The following is a 14,179-nucleotide window of genomic DNA, read 5'->3' on the forward strand; positions in this document are numbered from 1 at the left end:
CTCAGTCTGATGGCATAATCAAGCGCAGAGATGCTAACTCTCTTGGAGCGTGAAATTATTGCTGCTTGCATGCGTTTATAGAATGAAGACATTTTTATATTAATTACCCGATCACTGACTTCTGTTCTCTTCGCATGGCAATATTAAGCGATTTCTTCGCACTTCTCGTGAATGGGAAAACGGCGTGTTCTTACCTCTTATGCTAATCAACGAGCGAGGGAAAATAAAGCAGAACCGCGTCCGGTTCTCTTCTGCCTGCACAGAGCTTTTCAATTGCAGACAATTAAGCGAAACGATGCCGCGGTATGCATAATGAATAATATCTTCCACGGTATTAAGTGGATAAAAGGATGTCAAGCCGTGCTATACTGTTAATAAGTCGTTTTAATTTGGAAGGACAATAATTTTGATGCCTTTATTAGGTATTCGCTACTTGCCAAAATCTGCGTTAGTATCTGTGCTTTCATATTTTCTTGAATATGGACATTGAGGATGGGTTGAATTAAAGGTGAGGTGAGCATTAAATTTGATTGTTGACATCTTTACCTAAGCAAAAAATGAAAATTAATTTAGTAATCGCTGAAAATATGAAAATTTGAGTTGCATAAACAAATAACGCAATAAAAAAGCAGTTTAAACACCGCACATATTATTTCAAAAATTCATAATATTCATTTAAGTACGCCATGGTTGATTTTTCACAGATACACATAGAAAACGGGCCAAATCGAAAAGAGATAAACATTGCGCGCAGTCTGCTGCCTCATTTTTAAAAGCACAACGTGCAAGTTATTGCAAAATCTTGGCAGCACTTACATGGACGCATACAATATTGCCTTTAAATTTCTGGGATACTTTGTTCAGACTTTACACCGACCAATTACTCACACAGACACCTCAAACGAAGGCTGACGTTACAGCGCGGGAAACTGCATCCTGATTTGGGCAAATCTCCCTAGTCATGCTTGTTTTTGAATGAATGACCTGTCAGGTCGACCGTGTTTCCTCTACTAACGCTTTTGAACGGTTCACACTAGCGTTCGCAAGCAATGAATTGAGTTGATCGAGCGCATACCTGATAAACGTAGCTACATTTATTTTATAATTTATTAATTGGAGAAACTGAATCAAAGTTTACGTTGCCCCTTAGAAAAAGTTGCCGTTGTTTATGTCGACCTTTTCCCCAGAAAGTTGTATCAATCACGCTATCTCTGTCTGGTTGGCGAATGGGCATTTCATGTAGCTACTGCCTGCAAATTTATTTTTAAAACCTTATCACACCATTCGAGAAAAGTGACTCTCCGTAATAAATCGCTGGCTTTTCACTCTCTCAACCAGCGATAAGGTGTTGTCGGTTGGTAATTACGTCGTCTCACTAAACGGTCGATGCAAATTAAACTGGCCGTCTGTTTTCCTTTTCGCCACGGAATTAACGGGATGCTTCTTGAAGTGCTTTTTCTTTTTGCCAGAAGAACAGGTTCACGTTACAACTTTTCTGGCTCTTTGGCAAGGAAGACTGGGGAAAATGTGTTCTTCGACGATTTTTAAATGTCTTCACGACACCTAATTTAACATTGGATTTTTACCGCTTTCACTAAAAAACAAAAGCTATAATTTGGACCGACTTTCTGAGTGGGACCATCGGCCGGATAATCCCTGAAACAATGCAACCAGCATTGACAAAACGAGAGCGCGATGTCTGCCATAATTAATCCAGGTGACCCTATGGCGATGCCTGAGCAGTGCAGTTCGCCGGATGTTGTGTCCGCCCTTTGTTTACGAGCACAGCGCTTTCACATTATTTCAGCATGAGGGTGCTGCGCAGTCATGCAATATTCAGCCCGGCCGATCATCCATCTGAGCAAATCTCCGTCGAATCGCGTATATGTACTTCTCTCTTCTCTCACGCAGTACTCGCATTGAATTGTAAAATAATAAACATCGCCGCTGAGAAATGCAGACAAAACAACGCTGGTCTGAATATAAAGAAGGATCCCAGAGTGCATTTCCTTCTTCGTGCCAGCGGCGCAGATGTTTGTTTTTTATTCATCACGCCGGCTTTTCTCCTCGTTTGAGATGGAGTTCGTTTATTTCGGTGATGCCTGATTGATTTGAATATCATTATCTGCGCGCGTTCTATTTATCGGTGGCTCAACCGAACGAACGTACTCCCACGGTGCTGCTCTACGGCTCCGATTCCTGCCTAACAAAACGCTTTCCAGTGCGCTTAGCCTATTTGAATGTAATTTCGCACCTGAAGAGGCAAACAATGCGATGGATCAAAAGACGAAAAGTGGAATCTTGTCTACAATAGACCGCCCAAATACGAATCATTGTGTTTTATGAACGATCTTGTGCAGTGAATTGAATTTGGCACACTTGGTGATGAGACTGTTTGCGTTAAATCGTGTTGGATAAAAAAATAAAATAACACCCACTGCACTCGATGTATCGTAGCATGCTTTGAAATTTAATAGGAATTTTTTTAAAAACAACTATTTTAAAAAGATTTATAACTATTGAACCAATAAATAACTATTGTTTATCTGTCATCCGAATCCAGCGATTGTGTTATTAACGTTATGTTCAGAGCAAAGACATCTTGGCAGCTATCTCATTATTACTTTGTTTAACAGGCGCAATTGAAATGAAGATGTTTTCTTGAGAGCAATAAACTCTATACAGTGATGGCTGCTTGAGACGAGATGAATGGTGTGTGGTGAATGCACTGCTGTTAATTGCCTAATTAATTTTGAAATTCAATTTGCACGTTGGCATAGCGCCTCTCTCCGCGGCTTCTCTTAAAAGATGATAGTTGTTTCGTAGAGCTAGTGAAAGAAGAACAAAAGCCGAGACTTTTCGTTCTTTCTCAGAGTTTAAGTTTCCGTGTCTGAAACGCTGTGAGAACTCTCTGTTGTGAAACCGTGTGTACAAAAAATAATAATAATAATCGCTCACAATGTTGCTTCGTTAGCTGCATCGACGACACGCCAGAAGAGAAACCTGGCCGAAAGAGATGAATTGCATCAGCAGGTGCATCTTTTATGATTGCAATTGATGGATGCATTCTTTCACCTCCTACACTGCAGCGATTGATTAACGGGTTTCCTCATTTTTTCGGTTCCGCAATGCAAAAGAGCAGACGGTCTGCGAGTACGTTTTGATTGCGCCTGCTCGTCCGTCCATCCGTCCGCTTGCAATCATTTTTTTCGCCGCACCTTCACTGGAGCATGCATTCCGGCCGCAACGAATCGAAGTGCAATTTAATTTGACGCACAACTCGCCTTCACACCTGCGGTTCCGAATAACAGTTCTTAATTATCGGCATGCATGCATTCAGAGGCCAGTCGACTCGGCATTTTATTGCGCTTCGCTGGAAAAACGGGTGGTTTAATCACGCACGGAAATTTGGAAATGTTCTCGTCTGATGAACCGCGAGCTTGCCTTATTAAGTCGCTCTTCGCTGGAAGTTTGGTTGACTGACTTGAGTTGCGTGGACATTAGAATATTTTTATCAGTCGTTCGTTTAACATCTCCAATTAAAATTAGATTTTTCTACTCTCTCCAAATGCTGATTTGTCTTTTTCTAAATGGCATGTAAATTTTTCACTCCTAAAATTTTCTAGAACTTAAATAATTGCTATTTTCTATCCACTACAAGTATTATCTATGGCATTAGCAAGTCAATCTTTTATTTTACTTTTGAAAGTTCTCTCCTGTAGGATATCATGTGGGAGTGAATGAATTTCTTATTTTAGAACTGCAACGAAACATAGAATAATGGTTCGTGGTGAGCCGCGTGCATCGAAAGCAATCTTCACATTTGGAATTTGAATTTAAGTACCCACGTAAAAGTACCTATATCAAACATTAAGTGTCGACATCCTCGGATTCATTCGATTTATTACAAATCCGAATTCCGAGTAATAAAACACTGGAATATTTTGCTTGAATGCCGAAATAAATATTTGTCTGCGCACGACGCGTCAATCAAGAGGCAGTAAAGCCAACTTGGCGGCGGCATTTACAACTTCTGAAAAGAGATTTATGCATGTATGTATAAAGCGCACCGCACGCTGGCTCAAATCCCTTTTATTCCGCGCACAGCAACCATACTACTATCGTTGTTCAAACATAAAATGGCTCAGTGTGTGTTCGGCTGGCGTGATGCAATCATTTCTCCGCGTGTCTATTTAATTATAATCTTATCTCTCTTGTTGTGTATTCTCACTTGTGTCTTCTGGTCCGCTCGACTGGGCGCATATAACGCGGATAAACCATATCGGATCTGAAAAGCCGTGGTTTTTATTTTTGATTTACTCGTCCGCCGGGCGCCTTCATAAACAAATCGTCGGGTTCTGACCTGCGGTGTCGCCGCCCGAGTTCATAATGCGGCGTAAGTGCCGCTTTCAGACGCAATCGTCTGTTTAATTGTGAGGATGAAAGATCATTCAAAGCGATAAACTTCATCTTATTATCCTTTAAGTAGCCATTCAAACTTTTAATAGAGATGTGTAATACTATTATTTATTGTTAGAGATACGTCGTAAATTTGAAGTAGCAGAAATCTGGATGGAATCTTAATGTCTATCTACTATTAATGTCTTATAACTTTTAATTTAGCGGAATTTTAAATGCTATGACTTAAGTTGATCAAGGGTTTTACATGGATTCTACAGTTAGAGACTTCTATTTATTTGGTGCATAGCTTATTGTTAGGAACCTCTAAAATGGCAAGAACTTGAACTAATTGTAAGATGAAGTGTTAATTTCCGTCCTTTGATTAAAGAAGCTTTTAAAATATGTGAATGTTGAGGAAAGCGATGTCTCTCTGCCTCTGCAGGAATTAAACGAGTCTCAGGGCACTTCACTTTTATTTTTCAGTCCAGACTCGTGCTAGAGCGGGTTTAATCTGGATTTATGACGAGTATGTCACTGCGAATAAATAATTCGTCCTTGCTGTAATTCTTTGACCTGCTTGCGTATTCATATTTGACATTCATTGCTCGCCGACACACAGCTGAGTACCATAATTAGTTCTTGATTGTCTGCCTCCAACTTGGCTGAGCTTTTGAATTTATTATTTCTTTGTGAGCTGCAGGTACAGAAGAAAATTATTTCAATCGTCTGTGAACATGAATCAAATAATTACTTATGTTAGTTGGTGGAAATGACCACTCAGTAAGAGTTAAATGAATTCTTTAATAACTCATAAAATTTTAATCTATATTTACTTATCGTACAAAGTCAACTGTTTTAATCTGATAATGCGCCTATCATTATGGGAAAAAATATAAAGTCCTAAATTATTTTTTGAGAAAAGGTTGTGATCGTGATAACTGAATTATCAATCGCATCTCTCTGTAAGAAATAGTAAAGAACGAAATTAGAACGTTTAAAGTAAATTGAAAGTAACACATATATTTCATTATGTTCCAGACTCATCCATGGTTACTTCCCCCGTAGCTGGTCGCAATGCGAGTACGGATAACTCGCAGGATCTACGGCTTGGACCACTGGAGCGGCAGCTAAACATCGAACTTAAGGTATGTGGTGTGCACTGCTGGACACATGGTAACTGTATAACACGTGCTGTTGGTGCAATTGACAGCAAACGTGGTAATTGCACTGCTTTATCGCCTGCATCGCTGGCAAATTGCTGCCGGTAGCATGTGAGAAGTTTCTTTGAGTGCCACTCGCAGAAAATTCCCGAGCGCGAGTGACGTCACAATTTCTGCAAGTCTGCTAGTCGTTGCACTCGTCCTCGGCGTAATTGCAAATAATGGGGAGGCCTGTGTCGCGATGGCCGGCAACCGCGGGCTAAATGCGATGCTTTCTTCCTTGTTTCCTTCACTATTTCTGGCTGGCTGACTAATAATCTTAGTGAATAATCGAAGCGTTCGTGCTCTCAGTGTTGCGCTCAGCGCGTTCTATGCAGTGAATTCTCTTCGTGTCGCTAGATGAACAACATTGACTTAAATTTGGCCCCTCTATATCCATTCATATCTTGCGGCATTGTGATTTAAATATGAGCATGGATTACTAAAAATAGCAACTAATTCCAGAGAGTCGGGAACAAACTTTTGGCTAAGCTTATTACTGTATTAATGGAATAAACAGCTTAAATGTATTAGAAAGTCCAAGGGAATCTTTTGTATTTCAGTTAAAAGCAGTCGCTTCGTTTTCTAACACCCAAACAATGACATAAATTGTTAAACGTTTTCTTATTGTGTAGCCAGCACGCCTTTTCAACGCTTGCAAGGCGATTTATTGATTACAATTTTGTTGTTCACAGGTCAAGCATGGCGCAGAAAACATGATAGAAAGCTTCAGCAAGGGGAACTCTAAAGACAAAAAGATGCTGGCTGAGGCGCAGCAGATGTTGGCTGATTCAAAGGCGAAAATCGAATACCTGAAAATGAGAATGGCTAAGGTGAAGCAAAGCTCGAGATGCTCTGAAGGCCTGTCCAACAATGGAGAACATATAACTAAAGGTGCGATTCCTTTTCTGCTCCAATAATCCTCCACAATCACCGACTTCAATTTAATTGCAGAGCACTCCTCTAGTTTGGAGCCACCTGGACTGGAAGAGCGCGTTCAGGAGCTGCGACACAGACTGCGCATTGAAGCGGCCGTCGTGGAAGGTGCCAAAAATGTGATCAGACTCCTCCAGAGTCACTCAAAAGTACCGGACAAAAAGCAGCTTCAAGAGGTAGGATGTCATTTTATGATTTTTAAACCTTCCTCTAATGTTTTCGCAAGCTTGTTTGCATCTGCACAATGTTCAGCCAACTTGGTGTCTACTGACAACCTGTAATATTAAACCCACGCTCTAGGACGAAACAATATTTATTTATATAAAGGATTCTAATAAGGATCTTATAAAGTGATACTCCTGCGGCAAGTCGCGCCATCTGTGTGAAAGGATGCTTCTCTCAAGTTGCTAGTCTGTGGCCGAGATGGCAGCAAAATTATCTGCTAGGCCGCTTTCTGCTCTCCTAATGCCAACTTACTTCGCAGACGCATTTATGTTTGGCATCAATTAAAGTAAATGAGGCTTATTGTTTTTGCACATTTGGTGTGAGGTGTGATAGAGATCAAAAATAGACTTAAATTGTCAGTCGCGGTTCTGGCCAGTTGACGCTTAATATCACACGTGTTTATTTATACTTTATTAATATATCCCTGCCTGCAAGTTATTGCCATGACCACGTAAATTTAGCACTCGCTGCCAGTGACGGTGGTGAGGTCCTGATAATTACATAGCTTAAACGTGGGCTACGAGCATTCGCGATGTGCCGCCCACATGAATGGGTATTCTGGAAAGGCCCGCGGCACGCATCTCTGAAGCGAGAAAATACATTTCAAATTGCCTTTATAAGCTGCTGAAGTGTTTACACTCTTAATAAATAGGACCAACTCGTGGGCCTCAAAATTACACACCTGGCTGGCTATTACAACAATTATTAGCAATCGAGAGAGAAATAATTTGAACGCAACGCGATAAATCACCCACAGACAGGGTTCTTCTTTCGATTAGTTGATGTGCGCCTTGTTTTTAAGCCTGAGAACCAATAATTACAAGAGACTAATTGACAGCGATCGTTTCCCTCGATTGTGAGCGGCGTCATCAATTGGAACAAAGCTTCTTAAGTCTCGGCATTAAGTGGTTGGAACGAGAGTGAAAATCCCGATATCCAAACAACGCGCACGGCTGGCACTTCATTAGGAAGCAGGCCAGAAAATAGACTGGTGTCAACTTTTTTAAATATTTATCATGTTTCTAATGTTAAGTGGCAAAGGTGACATTGAACTTTTCTATGAAATAGAATACTTATATCAATAGTAACAATTAGCAGTGCTCTTACGTTCTTACAGATGAATTTTGCAATTCATTATGTTCAAATCGACGCAACCTTGAGTGCTCGACAAGTTTGCTCGCAAGAATTCCCACTGAATTGAACGTATTAAATTCATTGCAGGAAAACGGATTGATTTACGTGGCGATAACGTAATATGTTTTGAAATGAGAGTGTTTAAAAGAAATATGATTGTTTTTAAAACAACGTATCAAATCGCTCTCAATTTTGGTTGAGTAAGCTACAAACCATTCGAAATTCTCCAGAAACAATTTAATTGCTTATTTGTACCAATCAAGTTGGGGGAGCTACATGGTTAGCATTTGGCCAGTGTTTACTCTCAGCATAGCACGATCGTCATGAGTTTGGCGCAGGGAGTCGCGCGCGCGAACGAGTCGTTGGCCGGGTGGTGTCTGGAAATAGACTACACTCGACGGCAGCAGCAGCGGCAGTAGCAAAACCACCTCGCCGCCTCACCCGCTTCTTTGTCAGTCGCAAAATGTGAGATCAAGGAAGGACGGTTAAAATGCAGCAGCAGCCGCCGCTTGAGTGGTCGCTGCACGCGCAGCTGACCTTTTCGCACTCTGGCCTGCAGGGCAACGTGCGACCCACGGTGGCCAGTTACTCAAACGACAATGGTGGTCTCCGCATGGAGTACACTTTCCGCTCGTGCCCTCCGGAGCAAAAGCAGCAGCCGCCAGAAGCATCCGGCTACAACTTCCAGCGGGGCAACCTGCTGTTCAGCACGCGACCTCCTTCACAAAGAGGTGGTCGAAGCCACTCGTTCCACAGCGGCACCAAAACGTCGACCTTGGTAGTGGACCGTTCAGGGAGTCAGCCGCGCCAGGACTCGTCAGGGTACTCAAGCGAACACTATGGCAGCCTGCCACACCGGCAACCCTCCAAGCAGCAGGCCTACGACCGCAGGTGCATGAGTACTGCCAGCATCATCTTAGCGCCACCTGAGTTCCCTGTTGTGCCAGAGGAGACTAAGTTGTCCTTGTCGCCGGTAGATATGCGACAGAGGAAAGATTTCAGGGATGCTGAGGCGCAAACTGTGTCCCCGGTGCCCATGGAAAAGAGCGCGAAGCCCACGACTGCACCCAAAATGGGCAGTAAGGCGTACAACTCCAGAAGAAAAACCGACTCGGATATGATGCTGAAAGTCCCCAGTTTGCAGCTGCCCGAAGCTGACGATTTGAAAGCAAAGGTGATATATTTTCACACTTTACAATCACAAATATACAGTATGAATCTTGGTTCCTTTTTTTCTATAGTTTTTTCCTCCATATAATCATGAATAAGAAAACAAACATTGAATTGTACAAATTGCAGTTAAAAATTAACGTTTTACAAGAAATCATAAGATTTTTTTATAATTTTCTAAATTATTTGAAGAATTATTTTTAAAAACATTTGGTTTACTTAGCAACTGGTACTAAGTAGAGCAAATTTAATTTCAGAATGGCCGAAAACTGACTCGATCGCCAGCTCGATTGGGTGGCAAATCGCCTCTGCTCCAGAAGCGCAACCCTACGAACGACTTGTCCGACTCTTCCAAATCAAGCCGCAGCCTTAAGCTAGGAAACCTTAAATCAGATGGCCGCCGACCGCGAACTGTGCACATCGACGTTTACTGTACCGGCACGGAAGACGACGCGGACGACAGCGACTCATCATCAACGCCGACTAGTTGCTCAAGCAATACTACCACTCCACAGACGGTGTTTGATAGTGGGGATTTTCGCGTGACCCACTCGAGGCCAGGCAGGAATGTTCTGCCTGCCATGTATGCGAAACAAGCCTCGCGAAAAAGTGAGAGCTTCAAGTACACGCCAAACGAGAGTTTGAAAGATTCCTATGACGAACTTCGGGGATATCAAAGTGATGGACTAACAATAAGTTCTGCATACCCCTCACGCAGCTCTTTTGAGTCTATAGATATCCCTCTACCTAGCAGGGACACCTCTTGGTCCACTATTACCAGTAGTGTGGCACCATTCGAGGAAGAAACCAACTCATCGTGGAAGGATACGACTGAGTCCTGTGCCGACATTCGAGAAAGTAGTCTCACGCAGAGTGACAGTTTTGATTATGCTGAAAGTTTTGACAAAGTTCGTATTTCGGAAACAGACCAAGAATGGTCAGCAGCGCAGGGTAGCAAATCATGGCGATCACCTGAGGCCGAAAGAAGGCAAATGCTGCAGCAACAAAGGTTCAAAGAATTTCTGGCCAAGCATTACCACAAGACGCCTAAGTGGTCAGAAAGCAGCACCGAGGAGTCTTGTTGGGAAGTGGGTAGTAACTTGAGTCTGAAACGGGAAGACCGTGTCCGCAACTACCCACTCTCTGGCAGCGCGCCCAGTGTAACGGACACGGCCAGTCTGAGCGGCGAGTTTATCTCCTTTATATCACCGGTTGGATCTTATGTAAACACGCCGCCACCCCAGAGATCATCCTCAAAGCCCGTGAATGTGATGAAGCTGTCCGAGAAATTTGGCCAAATCGTCGGCTCATTGAAGAAGCCGGGAACACACAGTGGCCCATCTAAAAACCCCGACTGCCCATGCTATCACTGCCGCAGCTTCTTTGAAGATACTGGATTTCGGGAAAGGGCGTACTCAACTGGGGACGCACCCCTTTCAAATTGGCCTTGTAGAGGCGAAGATGATTGTTAAAACGTGTTAGGTTAATACGCAGTTTATATCTTGTTTGCATTTTGAGGAAAAGAATATAATATTAAAAACGTTATTTGTTTTGTCTTTGGGACCGTTTTAGGAAAGCTGTCTATAGCGTTTCTAGTATTTATATATGCTTCATCAAACTGTTACATTCTCAATAAATTTTCTTTTGTATAATTTTCCACAAATGTGTTTCACTTTGACCATTAATTGAAGGCAAATTAACCTGGTGCGAGAGGAATAAAATTTTCAGCTAATAAACTGTAAAGAATCTCTTGGAAAACTTTCATGAAAGTCTCTTAGTTACATGCGGTAAAAAGTATGTTTTTCTCACTGGGCTTTTGCTAAACTTATACGTTAACTTAGGTCCTGGAAAAAAATTGTCAAATGGAAAATAGTTGGCTAAACATTTGGCAGGAATTAGTAATGTTAACACATATGTCTTTCTCATGATTGTATTCTCTTTGCCCAAACTTAAAGATAAAATTATTCATTTTCAGGCACAGGCAAATTGCGAAGAGTCAAGTAAAAAGATCGATTTGCTTCGCTTGTCCCTGGACCTGAGAAGACAAGAACTTCCTCCAGACTCCAACGCCGCTATGCTTCTAAAGAGAGAATTGCAGAGCGTACAGGCTTCAAGTCCCGTGCCAGTGACCTACACCTACATACCGCCCTTCCAGGGGGCGCAGCCAGCGCGTGCCATGACAACAACACAAATGAACCGGTGCGCAGCTGTCACTGGAAAGCTTGAAGTTCGGCTAATGGGCTGCCAGGACCTTTTGGAAGAAGTCCCTGGCCGCTCTAAGCGTGACAAGGATTCGCTCTCAAGCCCCAGCGAATCGTGGTTCAAAGGGGTTACTGGCAGAGGCTCTAGCAAGTCTTACAGTGTGAAGGACGAAACTAGCAATGAGATCATGGCCATTCTTAAGCTGGACCACCAAACAGTTGCTCAGACCAGTTGGAAGCCCTGCTCTCAACAGGCGTGGGATCAAAGGTGGGTTGCCTGCTTCACAAATCCTTAACAATAAATTTTAGTTGAATAGAGAGCTTGTTTTCCTTTCGCAGAACCATAACATAATGAGTTAATTATTTCAGCTCTTTATGGTTGTGTTTGTTTGCATTTTTTTAGTCTACTATTGAGTAGACAATTTTAAAATAAAGAAAAATACTATCTTGCCGACAATGAGTAACTAGCCAGTATAAATTTATCACGTTTGTGTGTGATTTAAGTTTTTTCTAATCATTTAATCATGGTTCTTCAGGGCAACTTTTCCCGTTCATTGCCACATACAGATAAATAATAAAATAAAATAAATGTTGCAGTTCTCATACATACTTTTTTACACCAAATGACGCTAAACATATAATTTATTTCTGCATACAGATTCAGCATAGAACTGGACAAGTCTCGAGAGTTGGAAATCAGCATATTTTGGAGGGACTGGCGCTCGCTATGTGCAATCAAAACCCTGCGCTTGGAAGACTTCATCGACGACGAACGTCACGGGATGGCTCTACAGTTGGAGCCTCAAGGCTTGCTGTTTGCTGAAGTGAGCAATTTCGTTATCATTCATATGCAAAAGGCGTTGCCCTGTGATAATTATTAAAATTTGCCAACTTTCGTGGCTATTCCACCCACCCACCAACGCACTTCAGTACTGATATCGCTAACTATGCGTCTTTACACTCGTAGATCAAGTTCTTGAACCCCATGATTTCGAGGAAGCCTCGTCTGCAGCGGCAGAAAAAGATCTTCAAGGCTCAAGGCAAGAACCTGTCGCGGCACACACAGATGAACATCAACGTGGCCACCTGGGGCCGTCTACGTAAGAGGTCTTCGTCGCCCGCCATGCCGCAACCACCTCCGCAGCAGGATGACGAATTGCGTCCACGTGAGTGTCTTTCCACAGTCAGTCAGATGCACAAGTGGGAGGGGCGTCCTCTTGAAAATATGCAAATGCAATGCACAAAGGGACAGAAGATCGTAAATCTCGCGCCACTCAAAAGCAACTTTCAATTATTACTTGCTGCATTCTGGTTCCTTGCATCTGCCTACTGCCACCATTACCACCCAGCCAGATGGTCAAAATAAACACAAGTCAATGCATAGCCACTTAAAACAAGTGTCTTGATTTATGACGTGATTTAATACAGACTTATGTTTATTAAATACTCTCTTTAAAAAACACTGAGCGCGAAATGACACACCGAGTTTTATCAAGCGGTTTAAAATTAAATTTCGACTTTGCACAATCATGCATTAATGAAGCTTAACTTAATGTTATGTAATTTAGACGGAGAAAGGTTGGGACCACTTGTTTTGAATCTACCTCAGCCAGAAGATGACAAAGCTGAAGCTCCTGGAGAGCTTCCAGACCCAGCCGCCTGTGGACTAACTGGTGCAAGGCCTCTTGGCCTGGCTGAGAGTTTGGCCAGCATATCAATCATGCCAGCCCAACCGCAGCCAGAGAGTCCGCCACCCCCTCTGGTGCCAAAGAGCAAGTGGGTGCCAGCGCCAACAGTGCCGCCACCACCACCTCCAAGGCTTGATGTTGAGGTGAGTCAATTTACTTTCTTTCCAGCTGATAGCTTTGCTGTATATTGTGTAAATAATCAATTTCCGATTTCGCTCGTTTTTTTTCACTTCGCTTTGTGTCAATCTTCATTTTTGTTGGTTCAATATCTGTTTCTTAAAATTTAACTCTGGATTTTCAATCAAAGTTCTGCTATACGGAAGATTCAATTGTTTGCATCCCTTTCAATTGCTTTGATAGCTTTCAAATCGCGTACATTATCATTATGCCATGTCAGATATATTCGTAATTGCCAGTTGATTGTTTTTTGTCCTTCTGCGCCGCCAAACTCTCTTGTTATTATAATGTTCTGCTATTATTTCGCAATTACATCGCCCATGAAGGGGCGTCGATTTGAAACAAAGGATCTTAACACATGCATTCGTTTTATCCTGCTGTCCGCTGGCTCATCACCTCACCTGTTGAGCGCGTCACCTCTTGAGTAGCAACTGCAGAGTGCAACTCATTTTATTCACAATTACATCTGCTTTTCTCGCTGGAGAAAATGCAGTCGCTGTAGGCGTTCTGCACCGTATGGAAGGAACAACAATTCCTCTACGCGGCCATCGTACTCAGCGCAACCCACAGCGCCCACGCGACTTTTCGTTTCACTGAACTGCAGCGGTTAACCTTAAAGCTAACACTCGATTAATAGCAAATGATTATCATTACAAACAGAACTCGACTCCTCCGTGACCTTAACACAACTCAATGGGCCCACACAAAAAAATTTCGCGCGCTGGCGACTTTATTTAGATATACTAACGGGAAGGCCAGAGCATTTTGAAATCACTTTTGCACCCTACAGGAACTACAGAACGAGTTTCAAATCGCTCTGATTAGCACTAAAAATTGCATAGCAAGCGCGTGGGAATGCAATTATTTATTATATATGAAACCTTCAACATTCCCTTCGCAAAGCACGTGAACCTCTGACAGAAAAAGCACTTTTCCTCGTTTTATTGGTGCAATTATGACCTTTTTGCGAAATGATAAAACTTTTCTCACATAGGTGTGCTTAAGTCAAAGTTCAACTGAAACCAATTTTGTATAAAGGCACTACTTC

General features: G+C 42.4%; 2 protein-coding genes across 4 annotated transcripts in view; both read left to right on the forward strand.

Annotated features, from left to right (window-relative positions):
• Pkn (serine/threonine-protein kinase N) overlaps positions 1-14,179 on the forward strand; it is a 31,441-nt gene that overhangs the window by 7,067 nt on the left and 10,195 nt on the right. For all 3 annotated transcript variants that reach the window (XM_065491179.1, XM_065491180.1, XM_065491181.1), the window contains 7 exons: positions 5,440-5,546; positions 6,296-6,494; positions 6,555-6,712; positions 11,041-11,534; positions 11,925-12,090; positions 12,234-12,432; positions 12,835-13,097. In XM_065491179.1, coding sequence (XP_065347251.1) covers positions 5,440-5,546; positions 6,296-6,494; positions 6,555-6,712; positions 11,041-11,534; positions 11,925-12,090; positions 12,234-12,432; positions 12,835-13,097 — 1,586 coding nt within the window. The remainder of the gene's footprint in view (positions 1-5,439; positions 5,547-6,295; positions 6,495-6,554; positions 6,713-11,040; positions 11,535-11,924; positions 12,091-12,233; positions 12,433-12,834; positions 13,098-14,179) is intronic.
• On the forward strand, positions 6,719-10,728 carry LOC135944331 (uncharacterized). Its single transcript, XM_065491182.1, has 2 exons — positions 6,719-9,069; positions 9,323-10,728. Exons 1-2 carry the CDS (start codon positions 8,386-8,388, stop codon positions 10,535-10,537), a joined length of 1,899 nt encoding a protein of 632 aa, XP_065347254.1. The 5' UTR covers positions 6,719-8,385; the 3' UTR covers positions 10,538-10,728.

The sequence above is a fragment of the Cloeon dipterum genome, chromosome 4 (genome assembly GCF_949628265.1).
Source record: "Cloeon dipterum chromosome 4, ieCloDipt1.1, whole genome shotgun sequence".
NCBI lineage: Eukaryota > Metazoa > Arthropoda > Insecta > Ephemeroptera > Baetidae > Cloeon > Cloeon dipterum.

Coding starts and splice junctions, on each gene's coding strand:
- LOC135944331 (XM_065491182.1), top strand. CDS start 8,386: ATGCAGCAGCAGCCGCCGCTTGAGTGGTCGCTGCACGCGCAGCTGACC. Junction 9,070..9,322: donor CTGACGATTTGAAAGCAAAG/GTGATATATTTT, acceptor ATTTAATTTCAG/AATGGCCGAAAACTGACTCG.